Genomic DNA, 25,491 nt, shown 5'->3' on the forward strand with positions numbered 1-25,491 from the left:
TCTTAGCTAAATTTATAAACCAAAATATCTACAGGGAAACAATAGATTATCAATACCTGCTCAATCATCCATTATAAATTCCTGCTGAAGAAAGCCATTTTTGGTGCATGCATCACTTTCTTCAGTTAGCTGACTTGGTTGCTTAAAGCATGGTTCAGTACATAGCACAGTCTCGTTTTATGGACACCTTTGTACTCGTGGACAGATGTGTTCAGTTTTGAAACAGTGTAAATCATATGCTTGATGTGAACAAAGATCAGACGAAATGCTGCCGAGCCACAGAAATTATACATGTACTTGCTGATGAAGGGTGATCTTTCTTCGTGTTGACGTTCATGTCATTTTTACTAGCAAAGAAAACAAGACAGCATTCTCAGTGATCATACTTGCATATGGCATCTAAACTAAATAGAGTATGTATGGTTATAAATATTTTTGAACATTTAAATACAAATGATACATCTTTGAATATTGAAAGTTTGCATGTTTTGAATAATTTCCATTCACTATGTTATAACTTCTCTTATATCGAGGAATATTTTGCTTGAATGATGAGGTGTAAGAATAATGTTGTTGTTGTAGGGTATAACGCCATATTTCAGCACACGATAGGCTATACATGGCGGCCAGTATTAATGGTGGAGGAAGAACCCAGGAAAGCCCTGGAAAGAACCACCAACCCACGAGAAGCTACTGACAAGCTTTCTCACGTACCCACATTAACCGAATCTGAGACTCAAACCCATGCAGACAGAGGTGAGATGGCAGTGATCCATAATAGAGAGCGCTTTAGACCACTCGGCCACTCAGGGCCCCAAGAAAAATGTGATGATGTAATACCTATGTCTCTGTTATATGTATCCATTTAAAAATTTATCTACTCCATTACACACAAATATAAGCAGTTTCATAATGTACTAGTGCATGCTTTCACTCAGCTATGTCCAGTGAATTTAATATTGACGATGATATGTTTTGGAATTCCCATTGTGCGGCCCTTTATTTTTTGTACTGGATCTTTTCGCCAAAATGAAAATTTGTTCACACATTTTGTTGTTTGGTGGTTGTTTTTTTTTAAATATTTATTTTGACAAAATCTACATAAAGTTACAAGAAATCAGGTAATGTCTATGAACTTCTCATTTAGTTGAAATTTTGATCAGTAATAGTCCCATGGGAGTAGATGGTGCCAAACCTTGTGGAATTTTGATCAGTAATAGTCCCATGGGAGTAGATGGTGCCAAACCTTGTGGAATTTTGATCAGTAGTAGTCCCATGGGAGTAGATGGTGCCAAACCTTGTGGAATTTTGATCAGTAGTAGTCCCATGGGAGTAGATGGTGCCAAACCTTGTGGAATTTTGATCAGTAGTAGTCCCATGGGAGTAGATGGTGCCAAACCTTGTGGAATTTTGATCAGTAGTAGTCCCATGGGAGTAGATGGTGCCAAACCTTGTGGAATTTTGATCAGTAGTAGTCCCATGGGAGTAGATGGTGCCAAACCTTGTGGAATTTTGATCAGTAGTAGTCCCATGGGAGTAGATGGTGCCAAACCTTGTGGAATTTTGATCAGTAATAGTCCCATGGGAGTAGATGGTGCCAAACCTTGTGGAATTTTGATCAGTAATAGTCCCATGGGAGTAGATGGTGCCAGACCTTGTGGAATTTTGATCAGTAATAGTCCCATGGGAGTAGATGGTGCCAGACCTTGTGGAATTTTGATCAGTAATAGTCCCATGGGAGTAGATGGTGCCAAACCTTGTGGAATTTTGATCAGTAATAGTCCCATGGGAGTAGATGGTGCCAAACCTTGTGGAATTTTGATCAGTAATAGTCCCATGGGAGTAGATGGTGCCAAACCTTGTGGAATTTTGATCAGTAATAGTCCCATGGGAGTAGATGGTGCCAAACCTTGTGGAATTTTGATCAGTAATAGTCCCATGGGAGTAGATGGTGCCAAACCTTGTGGAATTTTGATCAGTAATAGTCCCATGGGAGTAGATGGTGCCAAACCTTGTGGAATTTTGATCAGTAATAGTCCCATGGGAGTAGATGGTGCCAAACCTTGTGGAATTTTGATCAGTAATAGTCCCATGGGAGTAGATGGTGCCAAACCTTGTGGAATTTTGATCAGTAATAGTCCCATGGGAGTAGATGGTGCCAAACCTTGTGGAATTTTGATCAGTAATAGTCCCATGGGAGTAGATGGTGCCAAACCTTGTGGAATTTTGATCAGTAATAGTCCCATGGGAGTAGATGGTGCCAAACCTTGTGGAATTTTGATCAGTAATAGTCCCATGGGAGTAGATGGTGCCAAACCTTGTGGAATTTTGATCAGTAATAGTCCCATGGGAGTAGATGGTGCCAAACCTTGTGAAATTTTGATCAGTAATAGTCCCATGGGAGTAGATGGTGCCAAACCTTGTGGAATTTTGATCTCCACCCAAGGGTGACTTTACATAAATTTCACGTAACTTGGGTGTCATTTGTCTGACACATCAAAGAAGTGACGTGTAAACAATGACCCCAATGTCAACACAGGATTGACCTGGACCTGTGAGTTTATTGTCCCAGGGTCTCTACCAACCCCATACAAACTTTTGCCTCTGAGTTATGCTATAGAGATCCTATCCTATATCCATATATGCCTTATTCAAGGACTTGAAAAGATCAAAATGTTTACATTGACCTTGTCCAGCCCACCTGCAGACTCAAACCCTGGATCCCACCTCCAGCCCACCTGCAGACTCAAACCCAGGATCCCACCTCCAGCCCACCTGCAGACTCAAACCCTGGATCCCACCCTAGAACTATATATACATTTAGCTGAACATGAAGATGATAAATGCACACATCAATAACTTTTTCCCTATTAACCTTAAGACCTACCTCGGGTGAAGGTCAGAATAGGGATTAGTACCAGTACACATATTTTGTAAATACCTAATTCTGCACTTAATGTTATTTAAAACAAAGTTCAAAATTCTTTGTACTTCAGGGCAAGTATCCATTCTATGCAGGCCTATCACGTGGGAATTGCACGTCTTCGTCATCCAGCTAACCTGGGTCCAACTTGTCAAGAGGTGCATTTTGTGATTGTTGTCCTCACACCTACAAAGGCTGTAAGTCATTTTTATGTACTCTATCAATCATTTCCTCTATCAATGTGGAAGAAACATACAGTTGTACTCTTTTGCATCCATACACCTGTCCTTGTCAGGTTAAATTTTGCATTTGGGTCACTCTGGATTGATATGCATGAACCATGAACATATTTCTAGCTTTGAACTGTGTTTGGAGAGGAACCAGTAAGCTTTAGAACTTGACAACCATATTTATTGTGTATCTTTGGAAAAGATTAATGATTTTTTTTTTATCCTTTCCATTAACTTGTGATTAAACGTTTTGCTACCTAGCTGATATGTCCCAAAACTTAAGGACACGAAATAAATTATGTTGAATTTGCTGCTCCCTGCCCATGCATATTACAATAAAGGAGGTAAATAGATTTGATAACACACTGGAAGAAACTAATCTTGTACTGTTCTTGGTGGCAAATAATATTAAATTTAATATATTAAATTATTATAATCCAGAATAAACATAGATATTAGTATCATATAATGAATAACATAATAAAACTAGTATACCATGCCTATATACAAATTAAAGTTTGAATACGTATTTTGGAGATGCAAGTTTCGGATTGAAGGAACTTTATGACCCATGTATGAACAGGTTAAAGACCAATACACATTAAAGAGGACACCATGTACGGACAGCTTAAAGACCAATACACATTAAAGAGGACACCATGTACGGACAGCTTAAAGACCAATACACATTAAAGAGGACACCATGTATGGACAGCTTAAAGACCAATAGTAGTTAAAGAGTACAGATTAATTGAATACATTAAATGGATCGCTGTAGGAAAGTTTAATTTCACCCTACGGCACGCCTGAGCCAAAATTCGGAATTTTCCTATACAACAATTTTCTGGTTACAAAGTGGAGGTTATATAAAATAGCATGCAGTTGTAATTGCATAAAAGCATTTGGTGTAACCGTGGAAATGAGGTTAAAGTGCAGATGAAGTAGAAAAGCATTGAAATTATGGTGATAGAATTGTGATGTGATGAATATGATGATATTATACAAACATATCAGTGGCAATGCACCAATCAAAATTCTGTTTTGATGTCATGTGATATAAAACTACAGTCATGTGATGAATATGATGATGTTATGCAAACATCAGTGGCAATGCACCAATCAGAATTCTATTTTGATGTCATGTGATATGAGACAACAGTCATGTGATGAAAAATATTCACCACACTGGAGATCATGATGTTAAGAATATGGTAATGTGAGAAAAGATATTAGTTGATGCAAAAACAGCAGTGCTCTGATAAAGTACTGGAACTAATGCCTGAACAACAACAATAATTCTGCATAAACATATAATAATTTTTTTCCCGATTTTATTCAAAACAATTCATTGTATATTTGTGTACAATAAACTTTATATGTGGGCAAACATTTTTGCAGAATAAGTTATATCACTGTTTCTGCTGATATTGAATATGACTCAAAAAAATCAATTGTAGAGAATTTATATATTGAAGTTTTATTCAGGGAATTTCGGAAGACAAAAAGATGGAATGCTCTTAAATGAATTAAGAAAATTTTGAACAAAAAAAATAACAGTTGCAGTATTTAGGTTGAAATGAATATAGTTGTTAACATAACATTTGTTGTAGTGACTTTTTTCATGATTACAGAAAAGAACCAAAAATGACCTTGAGACTGGCCGGACATTTGCAACAATTTTCTCAGATCGGGACATACGCATGCAGCTTCTGGATGCAGTAAATGAGGCTGAATTCACGAAAATCCTGGAGATGCACACAAACACTATGATAGGGAGAATGACATTTTTGGAAGAAAAACCTCCCAACTTTGACCACCTCAATGTATGTGCCTACAGGTTGTTTCTTGAATATTATTATTGCAATAAAACATGTTAACCTGATGGACTTTTACCTATTATTGTTACAAGGGGCACAAGATTTCACTGAAGTTCTTTAGTTAAGCATTCTGTAGAGCTTTTGTTGGGGCCCTGAGTGGCAGAGTGGTCTAAAGCGCTCTCCATTATGGACCACTGCCATCTCACCTCTGTCTGCATGTGTTCGAGTCTTGGATTCGTCCAATGTGGATATGTGAGAAAGCTTGCCAGTAGCTTCTTGAGGGTTGGTGGTTCTTTTCCGGGAATTTTCCGTGTTCTTCCTCCACCATTAATACTGGCCGCGATGCATAGCCTATCATGTGCTGAAAAATGGTGTTAAACCCTAAAATAACAACAACAACAACAAGTGCTTTTGTTCAGACACTGTATGAAGCTTGTTGATAACATTATTGCATTGAGTTACCATGAAGTGGTCCTGGTCATCTGTCCATCCATCTGTATGGCCATACTGGGAAGTTTGTTAGCACAATTATACAAAAGTCATTTTAAACATATCCTGATTAAATTTAATATGCATGTTTCTATCTTTGTATAGATGACCAGATTAAATTTCTACATTACTTGAATGATTTTTTGATAGCTTTTTGTAAATGCCTTGTTTTTAAATAAAAAATACTTTACTTTTCAGGATTAACCTTGTTAGCATAGTTATTTAGAAATACTGACTGGCATGGGGAAATGATAATGTTTAAGTATGTTTCTTCAGAAATGTGTTACCCAGTTTCATAAGCTTAGGAGTATGACTGCTGCCTCAGTATCAAGCTCTCACATGTTAAATTTTTCCATGAAAAATCTAAATGTTGTATGACCACATAGGTGGGATTCGGACAAAATTGATCTTCTCTTGAAGAAAAGAGATTGATGCAAAATTTTGTACAGCTGTAGCTTTTGCCAAGTCATATATGGCTTCTAGGTGTGGTCAGTGATATAGCTTTTGAGAAGGATGTAAGAACAGTGATTTTAAAAGATTTAATACATTAACATTAATCTGTTTCATATCAGATTATTACCTCAACTTTGATATGATAGAATAGAATTTTGTGTTTTATGTCATGTCACAGTTGGTTAGTAGGAAATTACTCACATGTATAAACACAATACTGGCTGTATAATGCCAATAATACTATGTTTATGGCAATTATTTATCTTTACAGTTGAAGTTTTAATCAATTTAAAATTTGAACAATACGTTCGAATTTTAAATTGATTAAAACTTCAACTGTAAAGATAAATAATTGCCAAAAAATATTAGTTAGAAAAGGAGCCAAGATTACTTCAGTCAGAATTTATTTTAGCATGATAATGTTTACAGTGGCTACTGGAGGCTAAGGCGGGCTTTGTAATTGTTGATTAGACTTAGGTTATATTAGTATTAGGTAAAGTAATACACTAGTATGAGTAACTGGAGTCTGCTTTTTAGATAACTGAAGTGATCAATAGAGTGGATTTTGGCACATTAGCAAAAGGCGCCACACAATCTTGCAGTTTTGACTAAGTAATAATGGATGCCTTTCATGATCAGCATTGCCGGAATGCAAAATATAGTAGCACTACATTCCATACTATTTTGTTCTTCATATTTGGCGGTCATAATGAGGTTGTCAGAAAGCAGGCTGCTATTACTCACTGTGCTGGCTGCCACTTTTCTGCCTTGGCAGTCACAGCAATGGGACAGACAGTCATCTCAAACTGGCCAAGAAAGCATACTCCACTCAGCAAGAACAGCAGTCACAGTCATGGGACAGACAATCATCTCAAATTGGCCAAGAAAGCAAACTCCAATCAGCAAGAACAGCAGTCACAGTCATGGGACAGACAATCATCTCAGACTGGCCAAGAAAGCAAACTCCAATCAGCAAGAACAGCAGTCACAGTCATGGGACAGACAATCATCTCAGACTGGCCAAGAAAGCAAACTCCAATCAGCAAGAACAGCAGTCACAGTCATGGGACAGACAATCATCTCAGACTGGCCAAGAAAGCAAACTCCACTCAGCAAGAACAGCAGTCACAGTCATGGGACAGACAATCATCTCAGACTGGCCAAGAAAGCAAACTCCACTCAGCAAGAACAGCAGTCAGAGTCATGGGACAGACAATCATCTCAAACTGGCCAAGAAAGCAAACTCCACTCAGCAAGAACAGCAGTCACAGTCATGGGACAGACAGTCATCTCGAACTGGCCAAGAAAGCAAACTCCACTCAGCAAGAACAGCAGTCACAGTCATGGGACAGACAATCATCTCGAACTGGCCAAGAAAGCAAACTTCAATCAGCAAGAACAGCAGTAAACATGATATACAGTTAGGCAGATATTTGGACATATCTAGAAATACACATTGAGTACGGTACTTCTGGAGGATATCAGTGAGCAGTTTGCTTTTCTTTTCCAACTGGGTTTTTTTTTAGTGAAAAGGGAGATGTTAGATATGTCTCCCTGTCAATATTTTCCCCATTTCCTCATGGCCTTTCTAACTCGCTTTTATTTTGTTCATCCCCTCCCCCTCAAAGTAAGATGACTGGATCAACAGAACCACAGTGAGGACATGTCTACAATTCCAACAGAACCTCGGGGAGGTCATGTCTACAACACCAACAGAGCCTCAGTGATGGCATGTCTACAACTCCTGTTACAGTTGAATGCAGCTGCAGATCTAAACCATTTGGACAGCTTTTTCCTGTAGCAGATTCAAACATTCATTTGGGTGACCAGATTCAAATTATGCCCAAAGTGAAAAGCAATTAGTTGTATAACTTTGATTATCTGCTGGAATACCTCTAGAGTTTCCCCAAACAAAAATGAACATGCAGTTGGGGTTCCCATCTAGTGCCTTTCTTCACAATGGTCAGTTTGGAGGAAAAACTTAAACACGTAATCATTATTGAGATGAAGTTTTTTGCTACTCATAGTCCCTCTCCATTGGCAAGATAGTTCTCATCATGACTGACAGGTCAGTGGTGGTCAGCTACCTCCACAAGCGTCAGGGACCAGATTACGTTATCTTTGTGTTCTGGTGTGGGATTTTCTTCACAGTCCTCCCATCTTCAAGTAATGGTGTAGACATGGGACATCTGAACATTAAGGGTAGTTCATTATCAAGAAAGGAATGGACCTTGCACACTGAATGGTCCCTTCATGTTCCACTGGGTCTGTGGAACCATCCAGTCATTGACTTATTAACCACTAGGTGTGGACACAAACTACTTTAGTACCATGCTCAGAAAGCAAGACCGTGGACTGTCAGCCATCTAGTGGGGGAGGGGGCATTGGTAATACTCATCTCCCTTGGTTTTTCATTCTAGAGTGATTCAAAATAAAATATTAGAATTGAATAATCTGCTGAGACAGCCCTGAATGTAAGTCTTTCAGCCCAGCCCAGTTAGACTGTGTATACATGGCTCAACTTACTCGAGAAAAACAATAAAATTGTCAGACACATTGTGTACTATATGAGATGACAACATAGGGAGGAAACAAATTTTTCAGAGCTTATTTTTCTTTTCCTGTAATTAATTTAGTCAATCTTGATAAACGAAGTGTAATTATCATTCAGTGCTTGAGTTGTTTGAATATGTCCTGAACACTTGGCAGCACTTCATGTACCTGTCAGATATGACTAGTCCAAGGATGGCAACTTGTCAATGTTTGTCATTTTAAATTTTATATTGCCAATTCCTAATGATTTGGTTGCATTGGACATCGAGATCAGAAATCAGTTGAGTGGAAAAATAATGATTAAAGATGCCAAAAAGTGAAGGTTTTAGTTAATGGAAAAATAATGATTGAAGATGCCAAAAAGTGAAGGTTTTAGTTAATGGAAAAATAATGATTGAAGATGCCAAAAGGTCAAGGTTTTAGTTAATGGAAATTAAAGAGTGTAAGACTATATACCTAGACCTGTCTGAGAGAATTGTCAAACATTGTCATCTGCTTCAGACTCAGGCCACTATTAAAATCCACTATTTGGACCATCTCCTACATATTACTTGGCCACTATTAAAATCCACTCTTTGGACCATCTCCTACATGTTACTTGGCCACTATTAAAATCCACTATTTGGACCATCTCCTACATGTTACATGGCCACTATTAAAATCCACTCTTTGGACCATCTCCTACATATTACTTGGCCACTATTAAAATCCACTATTTGGACCATCTCCTACATATTACTTGGCCACTATTAAAATCCACTATTTGGACCATATCCTACATATTACTTGGCCACTATTAAAATCCTCTCTTTGGACCATCTCCTACATATTACTTGGCCACTATTAAAATCCACTCTTTGGACCATCTCCTACATATTACTAGGCCACTATTAAAATCCACTATTTGGACTATCTCCTACATATTACTTGACCACTATTAAAATCCACTATTTGGACCATCTTTGTCATGTTACTTGGCCACTATTAAAATCCACTATTTGGACCATCCCCTACATGTTACATGGCCACTATTAAAATCCACTATTTGGACCATCTCCTACATGTTACATGGCCACTATTAAAATCCACTATTTGGACCATCTCCTACATATTACTTGGCCACTATTAAAATCCACTCTTTGGACCATCTCCTACATATTACTTGGCCACTATTAAAATCCACTATTTGGACCATCTCCTACATGTTACTTGGCCACTATTAAAATCCACTATTTGGACCATCTCCAATATGTTACATGGCCACTATTAAAATCCACTCTTTGGACCATCTCCTACATATTACTTGGCCACTATTAAAATCCACTCTTTGGACCATCTCCTACATATTACTTGGCCACTATTAAAATCCACTATTTGGACCATCTCCTACATATTACTTGGCCACTATTAAAATCCACTCTTTGGACCATCTCCTACATATTACTTGGCCACTATTAAAATCCACTATTTGGACTATCTCCTACATATTACTTGACCACTATTAAAATCCACTATTTGGACCATCTTTGTCATGTTACTTGGCCACTATTAAAATCCACTATTGGGACCATCCCCTACATGTTACATGGCCACTATTAAAATCCACTATTTGGACCATCTCCTACATGTTACATGGCCACTATTAAAATCCACTATTTGGACAATTTCCTACATATTACTTGGCCACTATTAAAATCCACTATTTGGACCATCTTCGTCATGTTACTTGGCCACTATTAAAATCCACTATTTGGACCATCTCCTACATGTTACATGGCCACTATTAAAATCCACTATTTGGACAATCTCCTACATGTTACATGGCCACTGTTACAATCCACTATTTGGACCATCTCCTACATGTTACATGGCCACTATTAAAATCCACTATTTGGACCATCCCCTACATATTACTTGGCCTCAATTTCACAGATAAAGGGCTTTAACCTTGATTTCTTCTGATAGTTCAGATTAATAAAACATTAGCCATATGGTACTTAATGACTGACAGTAATGTTCCTGCCGACTAAAGTTTCCTTATTCATCTTCGCATCTACATTTCTTTCAGCTGTCACATGTACATAGGACCTAATGTAAGAACTGGCAACCATGAATGTTTTAGCATAAAACTTAATATATACTTAATTAGAAAGTGTTGATGGGATTTTCTAGTAGCTGCATTATGTTTCTGTCAGTCACCAGAAGGTAAGTAGGTGACAATTTAATTGATTCTAAAATTTTATTCACAACTTGGAGTGCTGCTTGGTAAGTAGTGCTTGTCCAACTTTGTGAAAATGAAAAACTTCGTAACAGTATGTTTAGGATTCATATGAACTCTTTTAAACCATTTAACTTGATTTTTTTAAACGTTTATTAACAATTTTATTTAATTTTAATTTTTTAGACATGAATGAAGAAATAAATGTAGTGTTTTTTTAATTTATTTTCTAGAATTTTTCAGATTGAAAAACAAATCAATCTGGATTCTGTTTAATTTGATGAGATCAATGAAAAGATTATAATCCAGTCCCTGTAATAATTTCAGGATAGAAGGTTAAGATGTTTGTTCATGAGTGGTATTATTGGAGACCTCAAGAGGAGACTTCCGCATTACTGGTCAGATTTCAAAGATGGTGAGTCAGTCATGAATTCTTTTGAATATTAATAAGCCAAAATAAAAATGCATCCATGCTGATTGTTGAGAAATTACATAACAATCATGTATACTCTAAAACACACTTCAGTACCAGTAACGTGTAAGTGAAATTTTGGTACATGTAGTAAATTAATGTAGCAACATTTTGATTTATTATCCTACATCAAAATATCTTCAAAGTTTTGCTGGAACACATGATATGGGTCTAACCAATAAAAGTATATTCTAAACATGTCAGACTGATCTAACCTACACATTAATTCAGGAGACATCAGACTGGTCTAACCCACACATTAATTCAGAACACATCAGACTGATCTAACATACACATTAATTCAAAACACATCCAGACTGGTCTAACATTCACATTAATTCAGAACATTTCAGACTGGTATAACCTTCACATTAATTCAGAACACATCAGATTGGTCTAACCTTCACATTAATTCAGAACACATCCAGACTGGTCTAACCTTCACATTAGTTTATTCAGAACACATCAACCTGATCTAACCTACAAAGTTTATTCAGACTCATCAGACTGGTCTAACCTACAAAGTGTATCTGTAACACATGAAATGGGTCTAACCTATAAGGTATATTCAGAACACATCAGACTGATCTAACCTACACATTAATTCAGAACACATCAGACTGATCTAACCTACACATTAATTCAGAATACATCAGACTGATCTAACCTACACATTAATTCAGAACACATTAGACTGATCTAACCTACACATTAATTCAGAACACATCAGACTGATCTAATCTTCACATTAATTCAGAATACATCAGACTAATCTAATCTTCACATTAATTCAGAATACATCAGTCTAATCTAACCTACACATTGATTCGAAACATCAGACTGGTCTAACCTACAAAGTTTTTTCAGAACACATCAGACTGATCTAGCCTACACATTAATTCAGAACACATCATACTGATCTAACCTAGACATTAATTCAGAACACATCCCAACTGGATCTAACCTACATAATAAATCAGAACACATCAGACTACTCTAACCTATACATTAATTCAGAACACATCAGACTGGTCTAACCTACACATTAATTCAAAACACATCAGACTGATCTAACCTACACATTAATTCAAAACACATCCAGACTGGTCTAACCTACACATTAATTCAGAACACATCCAGACTGGTCTAACCTACACATTAATTCAGAACACATCAGACTGGTTTAACCTACACATTAATTCAAAACACATCAGACTGGTCTAACCTTCGCATTAATTCAAAACACATCAGACTGGTCTAACCTTCACATTAATTCAGAACACATCAGACTGGTCTAACCGTCACATTAATTCAGAACACATCAGACTGGTCTAACCTTCACATCAATTCAGAACACATCAGACTGGTCTAACCTTCACATTAATTCAAAACACATCAGCTGGTCTAACCTTCACATTAATTCAAAACACATCAGGCTGGTCTAACCTTCACATTAATTCAAAACACATCAGACTGGTCTAACCTCTGCATTAATTCAAAACACATCAGACTGGTCTAACCTCCGCATTAATTCAGAACCGCATTAATTCAGAACACATCAGACTGGTCTAACCTTCACATTAATTCAGAACACATCAGATTGGTCTAACCTTCACATTAATTCAGAACACATCCAGACTGGTCTAACCTTCACATTAGTTTATTCAGAACACATCAACCTGATCTAACCTACAAAGTTTATTCAGACTCATCAGACTGGTCTAACCTACAAAGTGTATCTGGAACACATGAAATGGGTCTAACCTATAAGGTATATTTAGAACACATCAGACTGATCTAACCTACACATTAATTCAGAACACATCAGACTGATCTAACCTACACATTAATTCAGAATACATCAGACTGATCTAACCTACACATTAATTCAGAACACATCAGACTGATCTAACCTACACATTAATTCAGAATACATCAGACTGATCTAACCTACACATTAATTCAGAACACATCAGACTGATCTAACCTACACATTAATTCAGAATACATCAGACTGATCTAACCTTCACATTAATTCAGAATACATCAGACTAATCTAACCTACACATTGATTCGAAACATCAGACTGGTCTAACCTACAAAGTTTTTTCAGAACACATCAGACTGATCTAACCTACACATTAATTCAGAACACATCCCGACTGGATCTAAGCTACATAATAAATCAGAACACATCAGACTACTCTAACCTATACATTAATTCAGAACACGTCAGACTGGTCTAACCTACACATTAATTCAGAACATATCAGACTGATCTAACCTACACATTAATTCAAAACACATCCAGACTGGTCTAACCTACACATTAATTCAGAACACATCCAGACTGGTCTAACCTACACATTAATTCAGAACACATCAGACTGGTTTAACCTACACATTAATTCAAAACACATCAGACTGGTCTAACCTTCACATTAATTCAAAACACATCAGACTGGTCTAACCTTCACATTAATTCAGAACACATCAGACTGGTCTAACCGTCACATTAATTCAGAACACATCAGACTGGTCTAACCTTCACATTAATTCAGAACACATCAGACTGGTCTAACCTTCACATTAATTCAAAACACATCAGCTGGTCTAACCTTCACATTAATTCAAAACACATCAGGCTGGTCTAACCTTCACATTAATTCAAAACACATCAGACTGGTCTAACCTCTGCATTAATTCAAAACACATCAGACTGGTCTAACCTCCGCATTAATTCAGAACCGCATTAATTCAGAACACATCAGACTGGTCTAACCTTCACATTAATTCAGAACACATCAGACTGGTCTAACCTTTACATTAATTCAGAACACATCAGACTGGTCTAACCTACACATTAATTCAGAACACATCAGACATTTCTAACTTACAGAGTTAATTCAGAACACATCAGATTCATCTAACCTACAAAGTTTTGTGCAGATTCTTTCATTTCTTTCTCATTTCATGCTTTGGACTGAATGTAACTGACAAAAGTGGGGTGGGTGGGGCATTTTATTTAAGTACACTGAAATCTATGTATTTTAATCAGCTGATGTGGACCCTTCATTACACAATTTATCATCTTTACATATGATGCCTTTTGAATAATAAAAAAATCAAAAGATACTCAATGTATTAAAAGGACTATCTTGAAGAAATAGACCTAACGGGTCTAAATAATCATGGCTATTCCTATTGGAGGACAGCTGCATTTTCATAGAAAGTTAAATCTGCCTATTTTCTCAGAAATATTTTCTTCTCCTAGACCCAATTACAGATGGCATTTACCATATTTATTCTGTGTACCCAATTTAGAATGATATTTGACTAAGATACATTTTGTCCAGGTGTTGTGTACCCAATTTAGAATGATAATAATATTTAACTAAGATACTTTTTGTCCAGGTGTTGTGGGGCCCAAATCCATTCAGAAGACCGTGTCCACCTCATTCTTCCTGTACTTCGCATGTCTGATTCCCTCCATAGCATTTGGAGTACTGAATTCAGAGAATACTAATGGAGAATTAGGTGAGTCTTTTTGGAGTACTGAATTCAGAGAATATACTAATGGAGAATTAGGTGAGTCTTTTTGGAGTACTGAATTCAGAGAATATACTAATGGAGAATTAGGTGAGTCTTTTTGGAGTACTGAATTCAGAGAATACTAATGGACAATTAGGTGAGTCTTTGCTCCTGTATGAACATTGTTTAATTTTTTTGCAGAAAATGTAAAATATAGACCTGAATGTAATTCCTATGTACAATTTCCTTTATTTTCAAAAACCTAGTTAAAGCTTCATGAATTTAAAATTAGAGTTTTTCATATAAAACATTAGATACTCTAAATTCTGTGTTATCATAGTTTAACACTAGTAGTCATATATATATATATATATATATATATATATATATATATATATATATATATATATATATATATATATAGATAGATAGATAGATAGATATATATATAGATAGATATATATACATATATATATATATAGATAGATAGATAGATAGTGATACCCCACTATAACATGGTAGTTGGGAGCCATAGAACCTGACTGTGTTCTAGACCGAACCGTGTTATAAGCAACCAGGTCAGTTTGCTGAAGAAAATGATGCATGTAACCCAAAAAAATTGTGGGGGAGGGTGTAGGTAATAAATGCGGCCACAAAAATATGTGCTTCATTGGCACAGTTACCATCTTAAATCAGTTCATATTAATAGAGAAATACACCGTAGTGAAAACAGAGAGGGCATTTATAATATTTTAATTTATTCAGAGAATGATGAATTGGTACATATACGTCTTTGCTCTTTTTATATACATGTCTAACGTATAGCATGAATAGAGTATCAACACCGTGTACTCACCCGCGAATCTCATCGCATACTTTGAATCCACAATACAAATAATTCCATCAAAAATATGCACACACAGATTTAAAATATTCAATAATTTTGTCACATGCCATATAGGTCTGAAAGATAGCACAATCATGTAATGAATGATGAAGCACATTTACTTTTCAGTATGTCTCGAGTCAGTAAAAGTTTGCATTTTAAGCCACCATTGGTAGCATTCATAAGCATAAACTTTTTTCCTACAACAAGGAAGCTTTCACGGTGCAGTAAATGTGTTCCAGTCACGTTGGAAAATGAAAACAATCCATCAGATTCCATTGCTTTTAAGTTTGGTACTGACTTCCTTTGAAGAAGGGTTCTTTATTTTTAATGAAGATTGTAGTCGGCTTTCTTTGATGAAGGCTGCATGTGTTATTGAAGTCACCACTAATGGACAGCTTTGGAGAACCAAACAAATGCCCATTTCTTATTGTGGCGGCAACATCAAATAATTGTATTGCATGATTGAGACTGATTTTTTTTCCATTTGCTTTGTACATTCTCATAACATTTGGTGCTTCAAAGGTAATTTGTTTTCTTTGAAATTTCAGCAAACTATTTAATCTGGGTAAATTGAAAAGACCAACAAGTAAGATCTCTTATTTTATTTTTTGTATTTTACATTTGTGGTAGCGAAGTGATGCTGCCTTCTTTGCATGCATCAGAAATTTAAAAAACAGTCAACGGATGATAGAGACACAGGTGTTCTGGTCTGATGACAGGGATTACTACAGAAAAAATGAGTGTTCTGAAGAATTTATTTCCTTTTATTATCCTTTCAAGCTACATGGAAGACTACTATGCATTTTTTACGCGGTTTGCATAGTCCTAAATGAAAATGTTGCTGATCGGACATTCATTATGGTTACCATCTTGAAATCATGTTATTGCTGTTGTCATGATTAGTCATGTTAATATGGTGCTTTCAATAAGAGACTCTGGTTTTTCCTAAATGTAAATGGTATTGATAATAATAATAATAATAATAATAATAAGCTTTATTTATAGAGGGTGACTCATTAGTCAAGGACTATTCTCCCATGAGACCCTCTAAGGAGAGTATAACAATACATTTATATGAAGATAGCAATAATTACTGTTTATTTTAATATGTTTAGTATTACAATACTAAATTCCATTATCTATTAGAAGCACATACAAGCTCATGATATCTCTTCTTAAATACTCTAATATTTTCAGCAGATTTTACATGTAGTGGAAGCTTGTTCCACATAACTGTAACAGAGTATTGGAAGCTCTTTTTAAATTGCTCAGTTCTTGGTTTTGGTGCTAGAAGGTTTCCATGTGATATTGATCTCAACTGGTATTGTGTTGAAAAAGGCCTGAATAAGTCTTGAAGATACTCTGATGCAGTTCCATATAGACATTTATATAAAAGAACTGTCTTGTGAAAATATATCCTGTCATGTATTGTGAACCATTTGAGTTTTGTAAATAATACTTTTGAGGGATGATCAATAGATGCATCTAAAATTACATGTGCTGCTCGTTTCTGAAGTTTATAAATCCTGTCAAGCTCAGATTTAGCAGTTTCCCCATACATTAGAACAATAATCCATTGTTGGAAGAATATATGACTTGTAGTATAGATTGCAAGTTTCCATAGGTAAATATTTCTTGATTCTGCTGAGTACTAGGGCAGTTTTGGATGACAATGTTTTACAAAGCTTATCAATATGGTCATTCCATAATAAATTATTATCTACAGTCACACCAACAAGCTTTTCATGTTTGACATTTTCTAATGAATGATTATTCATTGCAAGAGATAGTTCTGGGTTCCCTGATTTGTGTAGCTTCTGTGACATTCCCAAAATCATCCATCTTGTTTTACCTTCATTAATTACCATCCTATTTTTTGTGCCCAGTTTTGGATTCTAATAAGGTCTGAGTTTAATCTCATTTGGATAACTTCAGTATCAGAACTAGATGTATACAAGGTTGCATCATCTGCAAACAAATCTTGTTATTACCAAAATCATCCATCTTGTTATTACTGCTGATTAGATGGATATGGGTTCTTCACTTCTTCTTCTTCTTATATTTTGTTGATTCTAAATGAAAACGATGTCAACCTTACATACAGTATGGTCACCATGTTGACCAGTTTGAAAATCTTGTTATTGGTACTCATGAATGGATGGTCAGTTGTCACTAAAATACTTTTTATGATGTCTGATTGGTCATAAATGAAATGTTGTTGACCATGCATACAAACTGGCCATCACATTGGCCAGCTTCAAAATAGTTGTTTCAGTCAAGAATATCAGATCTGGTTTCAACAGCAGTTAAAAAGAACAGATGGTTTTATCTTGGATTGCTGGAAATTCATTTTGGCCAGTAGAGCAACAGCCTCATCAAGGGACTCTTTTTTTTGTTTTAATTTCTCTTTTCTCCCTCCCTTCCCCCCATTTTTCATGTAGCTCTACGACTAGGATGACTGTTATACAGTTGTTTCACATTTCAGATGTTGAGAAGGTGCTTTATTCCCAGACCTTTGGCGGACTGGTATTTGCAGTACTGGGGGGTACTCCTCAGGTTGTCCTTCTAACCACAGCTCCACTGGCTTTGTACACCAAAAGTATGTATAGTAATGAATATTCATTTGAGATTAGATCAGATAAAGTTGCCACCTTCACTTCTATTGGAATAATATTAAATATTAAATACCGAACGATAATTTATTTGTTGGGATCTCAATTGACATATTTTAGGGGAAAATTACATTTTTTGTCAATACTTGAATTTGTGGATTAAGGAACAGGTACTGTTGCTTCCACATTGTTCATTGGGTCTGTATAATATATTGTCAGATGTTATTGATTCTTCTTGATTATATTGATGTACACCAATATCTAATATTGGTGCATCATAGACCTGTATATAACATCGGTTGTGAGTGCAGCAAGAGTGGGGCCATTGCATACATAGAGTTCTACAGGTGGTAGGAAAAAAATGCAGTTTTAAAAGGCCATCTAACACACACTATTTTATAATTGAAATCTACCTCATTTGAAACATAAAAGATTTTTTTAATTTAAGATTTGGAATTTTTGCACTTTCTATCCACAAATTACAGAATTCAGTGGGAACCAATCTGCTAGGGTATCAGAAATACGCTGGTGCCGTGATGTGTGGTTGAGTGATAGGCGTAACCCTTTATCTCATAGTGTATAGCATTTTAGCCAGTTCATATACATGTACCGAAGTTACACAGAGCAGTGCACTATAAGTAGAACACCTGTTACCCATGCAACTAGACCGACATGTTAACTGTTAAGCAGTGTAGTATATGTTACATTTAACAGCAATTTTAACCATTTTACATTTTTGGTACAAATATATTATGTATAGAAAGATTTAAGAGTAAAATCCAATCATTATAGCTGTATAATTATTTTTCATGGAAGAATTCTTTATGCATTTTAAAATCTTGAAAAAACTCATTCACCGTCATGCCAGTGAAACTGTCTGACCAACCATAGCTGCCGTTTCTCATACTCGAAATGTACAATTTCTTTGTGACTACATCACTAAATCATGAGAATTTGATAATTTATAAAAACTAATTGTTGCCTACATCAATATCAGAGCCTTTACTTAAGTTATTGAAGATTTCTTAGTAGTTATTCTAATCGTGAAAACTTTGTAAGTACTGTATGAGATCTGTGGCCTCCATTTTGGAGAGTTAAGAATACGACTCAGTTACTTTAAATAGAAGATTACGACCAAATCTTAAACAGTGACCACATGATCTGGCGTAATAGTCATTCACAGCAATTAATGTAGTATCTAATAAGGGGTTTTCCCTGAAGGTGGCGCTACAAAAAACTGCTCAGGCATCAAAAGGTACTTCCATGAGAATGGTGTAGAGGCGTCAAAACGCACTTCTGTGCAAATCAGTCACTTCCATGAGAATGGAGTAGAGACATCCAAAGGCGCTTGCATGAGGTAAAAGGTCAAGAAGGCTACCATGTGTACACAACAAACTGTTAATTGATTACTTTGTTGTTGTAAGGTGGTGAGTTTAAGGCTAACATGTGTACACAACAAACTGTTAATTGATTACTTTGTTGTTGTAAGGTGGTGAGTTTAAGGCCAAATGTTAGGGTATTATAAATAAAGGGAATCCAAATTGGTTCTTGATGACTTGCAAGTCTTGTAAATAAAAATTGGCCAACCTTTGGTGGAAGTGAGAAATAAAATGGAGGGACCAATCACAAATCATTTAAGCAAAAACACTTAAGTTAGTATTTTGAGTGTTTGTATTGTTTAATTGTAATTTCATTGTTCAAGATGCTTTTAGAAGAACATGTAAGGGCAGGTTATTGTTTGTTTTTTTCTATTCGTGTCAAAATGTCGAATCTTGCATTCTTTCAATGATAAAAATCCGTCAGCTAATAAATACAAGACTCAGGAATACATCTAGAGCCTTTTAGATTTTAAACTTGTCTTAGAAGGGTATTGGAAAGCAGTCAGCAGCCTTAAAATCCTAGCCACAGGAAAACAAGCTTCTCTGCAGGTTGAGTATGGTTGTTTTGTCATTGCCACTCCCAATGATGATACAGAGAGTACAATTTCCATTTTTCAAAAAGCGATTCAAGGGAATTCTGGACCAGAAAACTATTGAGAATTTGTTAAGTGTGAAACTTAAAAATTGCAGTGAATGTCATTAGTGAATGTCATCAGTGAATATCATTAGTGAATATCATCAATGAATGTCACTTGTAATGTCAGTGTCATCAGTGAATGTCATCAATGTCATTAGTGAATGTCATCAATGTCATCAGTCAATGTCATCAATGTCATTAGTGAATGTCATCAATGTCATTAGTGAATGTCATCAATGTCATCAGTCAATGTCATCAATGTCATTAGTGAATATCATCAATGAATGTCACTTGTGAATGTCAGTGTCATTAGTGAATGTCATCAATGTCATCAGTGAATGTCATTAGTGGATGTCACCAGTTTAAATAACACACAATACATAGTTTCAATATAAACTGTATTGTAAGTATAAATAATCTTGACATAATGGGGGCAAATTGTTTCTGTAGGAATACCTCAGGAAGAGAGAGTTGGGGGAGTTTGTAGTGTTGTGAAGTGTGTCCGACACCTGTATGTGGAGCCGCAAGGGGCTGATACGAGGTATATAGGGACACTGATAACCGAAACTCCATAAGTCTGATCCTGAGGATGCCATGATAACAAACATCAGCTGATACTCCATACATGCACTGTAGGAAGCGGGTATGAAGTATATGGGCATAATAGTTGAATACATTTAAGTACTGACACAAATTTCATGTCAAATGCAAAGTTGTGAATGCATGAAACTTGGCAATGGCCCAAACAAAGTAAAGGGAACCCTGTGACTATGGAACAGTGCAACTGTAATGAAGGCCGCCAATTTATTAACATATATTGGCTGCAATGACATCATGTCTGGGCAGAGAACCATATTAGATAAAGAAGGGCCCAGCAAGGGGCCAGAGAAAGATGCACTGTGTATTACTTAAACTACATTTAACCAATTAAATTATAATGAATGTCATTATTGAATGTCAGTGTCATTAGTAAATGTCAGTGTCATTAGTGAATGTCAATGTCATTAGTGAATGTCAGTGTCATTAGTGAAAGTCAGTGTCATTAGTGAAAGTCAGTGTCATTAGTGAATGTCAGTGTCATTAGTGAATGTCATCAGTGAATGTCAATGTCATTAGTGATTGTCATCACTGAATGTCATCACTGAATGTTGTTGTTGTGGGGTTTAACGCCATTTTCAGCACAAGATAGGCTATGCATGGTGGCCAGTGTTAATGGTGGAGGAAGAACCCGGGAAAACCCCAGAAAGAACCACTGACCCACAAGAAGCTGCTGGCAAGCTTTCTGTACCCACGTAGGCTGAACCCAAGACTTGAACATATGCAGACAGAGGTGAGATGGCAATGATCCCTAGCAGTGAGCACTTTAGACCACTCGGCTACTCGAGGCCCCCGTCACTGAATGTCAATGTCATTAGTTAATATCATCACTGAATGTCATTGTCATTAGTCAATGTCATTAGTGAATTTCAATGTCATCAGTGAATGTCATTAGTGAATTTCAATGTCATTAGTGAATGTTGTTAGTGGTCACCAGGCAGAATCTAAAAATGATTATGGTTTTTTCTTTGTTGTTTTTTTTTGGGTTTTTTTGGTGAACTTTGAAATATACAGGTCTTTATTTTCATTTAATAACAATACACTGACTTGTATTAATTATTATTGTATCATTTTCCACTAGAATCTGATTCACATTCAAAAATTGCTGTTTTAATATAGAATGAAGAGAATATGTATTATGTTTTTAAAAAAAATCCCATTGTTTTCTTTTCATTCTCCTTCAAACACCATAAAATTTATGCCAATATAAAATCTACTCTTTAGAAGTCAATCTACTAAACAACGTTTTTAAATCTACTGATTTGATGTCCTGGTTTTGTCACATGTATTTTATTGCTGTCTTTATGACAATGCATATCATCTACACAGCTTCAGGTAAACTGTTTCTAATTTTCTGTTACTGATTTCTCACATGATATACTCCATATGATTACTTAATCAGAGAATGCAAAATTCAGAACAGTAAAATTAAAGAAATGCAAGAAACTATAATTTTCTTTATACAGATTCATAGTTTTTCATATATTATGCATTCCGAAACACATCCACAGGGGTCACGGGTGGCTGAGCAGTCTCAGGCACTTGCCTTTACTGATCACTGCCATCTCACATCTGTCCATGTGGGTTTGAATCTTGGGCTTGGCCAATGTGTCGGTGTGGGTATGCGAGAAAACTTGCTTGAGGCTTCTCAGAAATTGTTAGTTCTGACTGGATTTTTACCAGGTTCTTCTTCCACCAGTTCTACTGGCTGCCATGTAGAGCCTATCATGTGATAAAAGATGGCATCAAATCCATAATATCAATATCATATAAATTTGGACATATGAAGAACAAGCACCTGACACTATGAAAAGCGTTTCAGTGACATCATATGTAAAGATTTATCATTTGAATAAAATGTATTAGCTGAGTTCTCAGTAATTAAATTTCTATGGTCATTTGTTGTGTGGCCAGCTTTAGCTGTCAGCATGACATGTATTGTACTTTTTGGCAACAACATAGAATGAAAAACAAATCATATGCAGCATGGTCAACAGATTTTAGATTGTTTTTGAAAGTCTTTTGAAAGTCATAAACATGCATCATGTGCAATTTAGAACCCTTGCTTTGGAGCAAACTAAATCAAAGTACACATGCACTAAAAAGCTTGTCTAAAATAACTCTTGTTATGTATTTCAGTTATTTACAGCATCAGTGAAGATTTTGAACTGGACTTTAAAGGCATGTTGGGCTGTGTTGGTCTCTGGAATAGCTTCTTCCTCTTCATTTATGCCTTGTTCAACCTGAGCACCATCATGAAATGGTCAACAAGGTAACAATTAGATAGACTGTACTTGTAATATACTCAATATTTTTATACATTCCAATGTTTTTTATCCTTACTGTACTCAATGGTAGAGGCATGTAGTGTTTCCCATGTCTATACAGCTTGTCGTATCTCATCATGTCATATCACATCTCATAATGTCATATCACATTCATTGCCTGTTTTCTTCTACATATATTCTTTCTTACTTGCAGGTCATCAGAAGAAATCTTTGCCCTTTTTATATCCATTGCTTTCTGTGTTGCTGCCATAAGGAACACAGTAAACAGTAAGTTAAAAAGAAAAGGGTTCACATTTTTATTCCTTTCTTTTTCTAAATACTTATTCCATTGAAACCATCAGTTTTGATTGAAATGTAGGATTGTATATAGTGACTTTAAAAAGTGAAATCTCAGATGGAATTTTTTCATAGTAATTGAATATTATTTCAATTTTTTTATCTTCAGGGTTCTGACACTGAATTCAAGGGGTCACATACCTCAATACACAATCTCTCAGTATCAATCCTGTCTCAGAGTTCTGACATTGGGCAGGGCCTTGTGGTCAAAATGGTTCTAATATTGGGTGGGGCCTTGTGGTCAAAATGGTTCTAATATTGGGTGGGGCCTTGTGGTCAAAATGGTTCTAACATAGGGTGGGAACTTGGGGTCACAATGGTTCTGACACTGGGCAGGGCCTTGTGGTCATAATGGTTCTAATATTGGGTGGGGACTTGGGGTCAAAATGGTTCTAATATTGGGTGGTGCCTTGTGGTCAAAATGGTTCTAACATAGGGTGGGAACTTGGGGTCACAATGGTTCTGACACTGGGCAGGGCCTTGTGGTCATAATGGTTCTAATATTGGGTGGGGACTTGGGGTCAAAATGGTTCTAATATTGGGTGGTGCCTTGTGGTCAAAATGGTTCTAACATAGGGTGGGAACTTGGGGTCACAATGGTTCTGACACTGGGCAGGGCCTTTTGGTCATAATGGTTCTAATATTGGGTGGGGACTTGGGGTCACAATGGTTCTAATGATGGGTGGGGCCTTGAGGTCAAAATGGTTCTAACATTGGGTGGGGACTTGGGGTCACAATGGTTCTGACACTGGGCAGGGCCTTGTGGTCATAATGGTTCTAATATTGGGTGGAGCCTTGTGGTCAAAATGGTTCTAATATTGAGTGGGGCCTTGTGGTCAAAATGGTTCTAACATTGAGTGGAGCCTTATGGTCAAAATAGTTCTAACACTGGGTGGGGCCTTGTGGTCAAAATGGTTCTAATATTTGGTGGGGCCTTGTGGTCAAAATGGTTCTTCTATTGGGTGGAGCCTTGTGGTAAAAATGTTTCTAATATTGGGTGGGGCCTTGGGGTCAAAATGGTTCTAACATTGAGTGTGGCCTTGTGGTCAAAATGGTTCTAATATTGGGTGGGGCCTTGTGGTAAAATGGTTCTAATATTGGGTGGGGCCTTGTGGTCAAAATGGTTCTAACATTGAGTGGTTCTAATATTGGGTGGAGCCTTGTGGTAAAATGGTTCTAATATTGGATGGGGCCTTGTGGTCAAAATGGTTCTAACATTGAGTGTGGCCTTGTGGTCAAAATGGTTCTAATATTGGGTGGGGCCTTGTGGTCAAAATGGTTCTAATATTGGGTGGGGCCTTGTGGTCAAAATGGTTCTAATATTGAGTGGGGCCTTGTGGTCAAAATGGTTCTAATATTGGGTGGGGCCTTGTGGTCAAAATGGTTCTAATATTGGGTGGGGCCTTGTGGTCAAAATGGTTCTAATATTGGGTGGGGCCTTGTGGTCAAAATGGTTCTAATATTGGGTGGGGCCTTGTGGTCAAAATGGTTCTAATATTGGGTGGGGTCTTATGGTCAAAATGGTTCTAACATTGAGTGGGGCCTTGTGGTCAAATTGGTTATAATATTGGGTTGAGTCTTGTGGTCAAAATGGTTTTGACATTGAATGGTTCTAATATTGGGTGGAGCCTTGTGGTAAAATGGTTCTGACATTGAGTGGGGCCTTGTGGTCAAAATGGTTCTAATATTGGGTGGGGCCTTGTGGTCAAAATGGTTCTGATACTGGGTGGGGCCTTGTGGTCAAAATGGTTCTGATACTGGTTGGGGCTTTGTGGTCAAAATGGTTCTAACACTGAGTGGGACCTTGAGGTCAAAATGGTTCTAATATTGGGTGGAGCCTTGTGGTCAAAATGGTTCTAATATTGGGTGGGGCCTTGTGGTCAAAATGGTTCTAATATTGGGTGGGGCCTTGGGGTCAAAATGGTTCTAACATTGAGTGGGGCCTTGTGGTCAAAATGGTTATAATATTGGATGGAACCTTGTGGTCAAAATGGTTCTAGTATTGGAGGGGGCCTTGGGGTCAATTGGTTCTAATAATGGATGGGTCCTTGGGATCGAAATGGTTTT

General features: G+C 36.6%; 1 protein-coding gene across 1 annotated transcript in view; it reads left to right on the forward strand.

Moving 5' to 3' along the window:
- LOC149774364 (solute carrier family 4 member 11-like) overlaps positions 1 to 25,491 on the forward strand; it is a 111,288-nt gene that overhangs the window by 41,438 nt on the left and 44,359 nt on the right. Inside the window, exons 6-12 of the mRNA XM_089945373.1 lie at positions 2,997 to 3,120; positions 4,785 to 4,976; positions 11,011 to 11,098; positions 14,570 to 14,692; positions 18,061 to 18,174; positions 22,940 to 23,072; positions 23,282 to 23,355. Coding sequence (XP_089801499.1) covers positions 2,997 to 3,120; positions 4,785 to 4,976; positions 11,011 to 11,098; positions 14,570 to 14,692; positions 18,061 to 18,174; positions 22,940 to 23,072; positions 23,282 to 23,355 — 848 coding nt within the window. The remainder of the gene's footprint in view (positions 1 to 2,996; positions 3,121 to 4,784; positions 4,977 to 11,010; positions 11,099 to 14,569; positions 14,693 to 18,060; positions 18,175 to 22,939; positions 23,073 to 23,281; positions 23,356 to 25,491) is intronic.

Source organism: Sinohyriopsis cumingii, unplaced genomic scaffold (assembly GCF_028554795.1).
Source record: "Sinohyriopsis cumingii isolate HCF-2022 unplaced genomic scaffold, ASM2855479v2 utg000309l, whole genome shotgun sequence".
Taxonomy (NCBI): Eukaryota; Metazoa; Mollusca; class Bivalvia; order Unionida; family Unionidae; genus Sinohyriopsis; species Sinohyriopsis cumingii.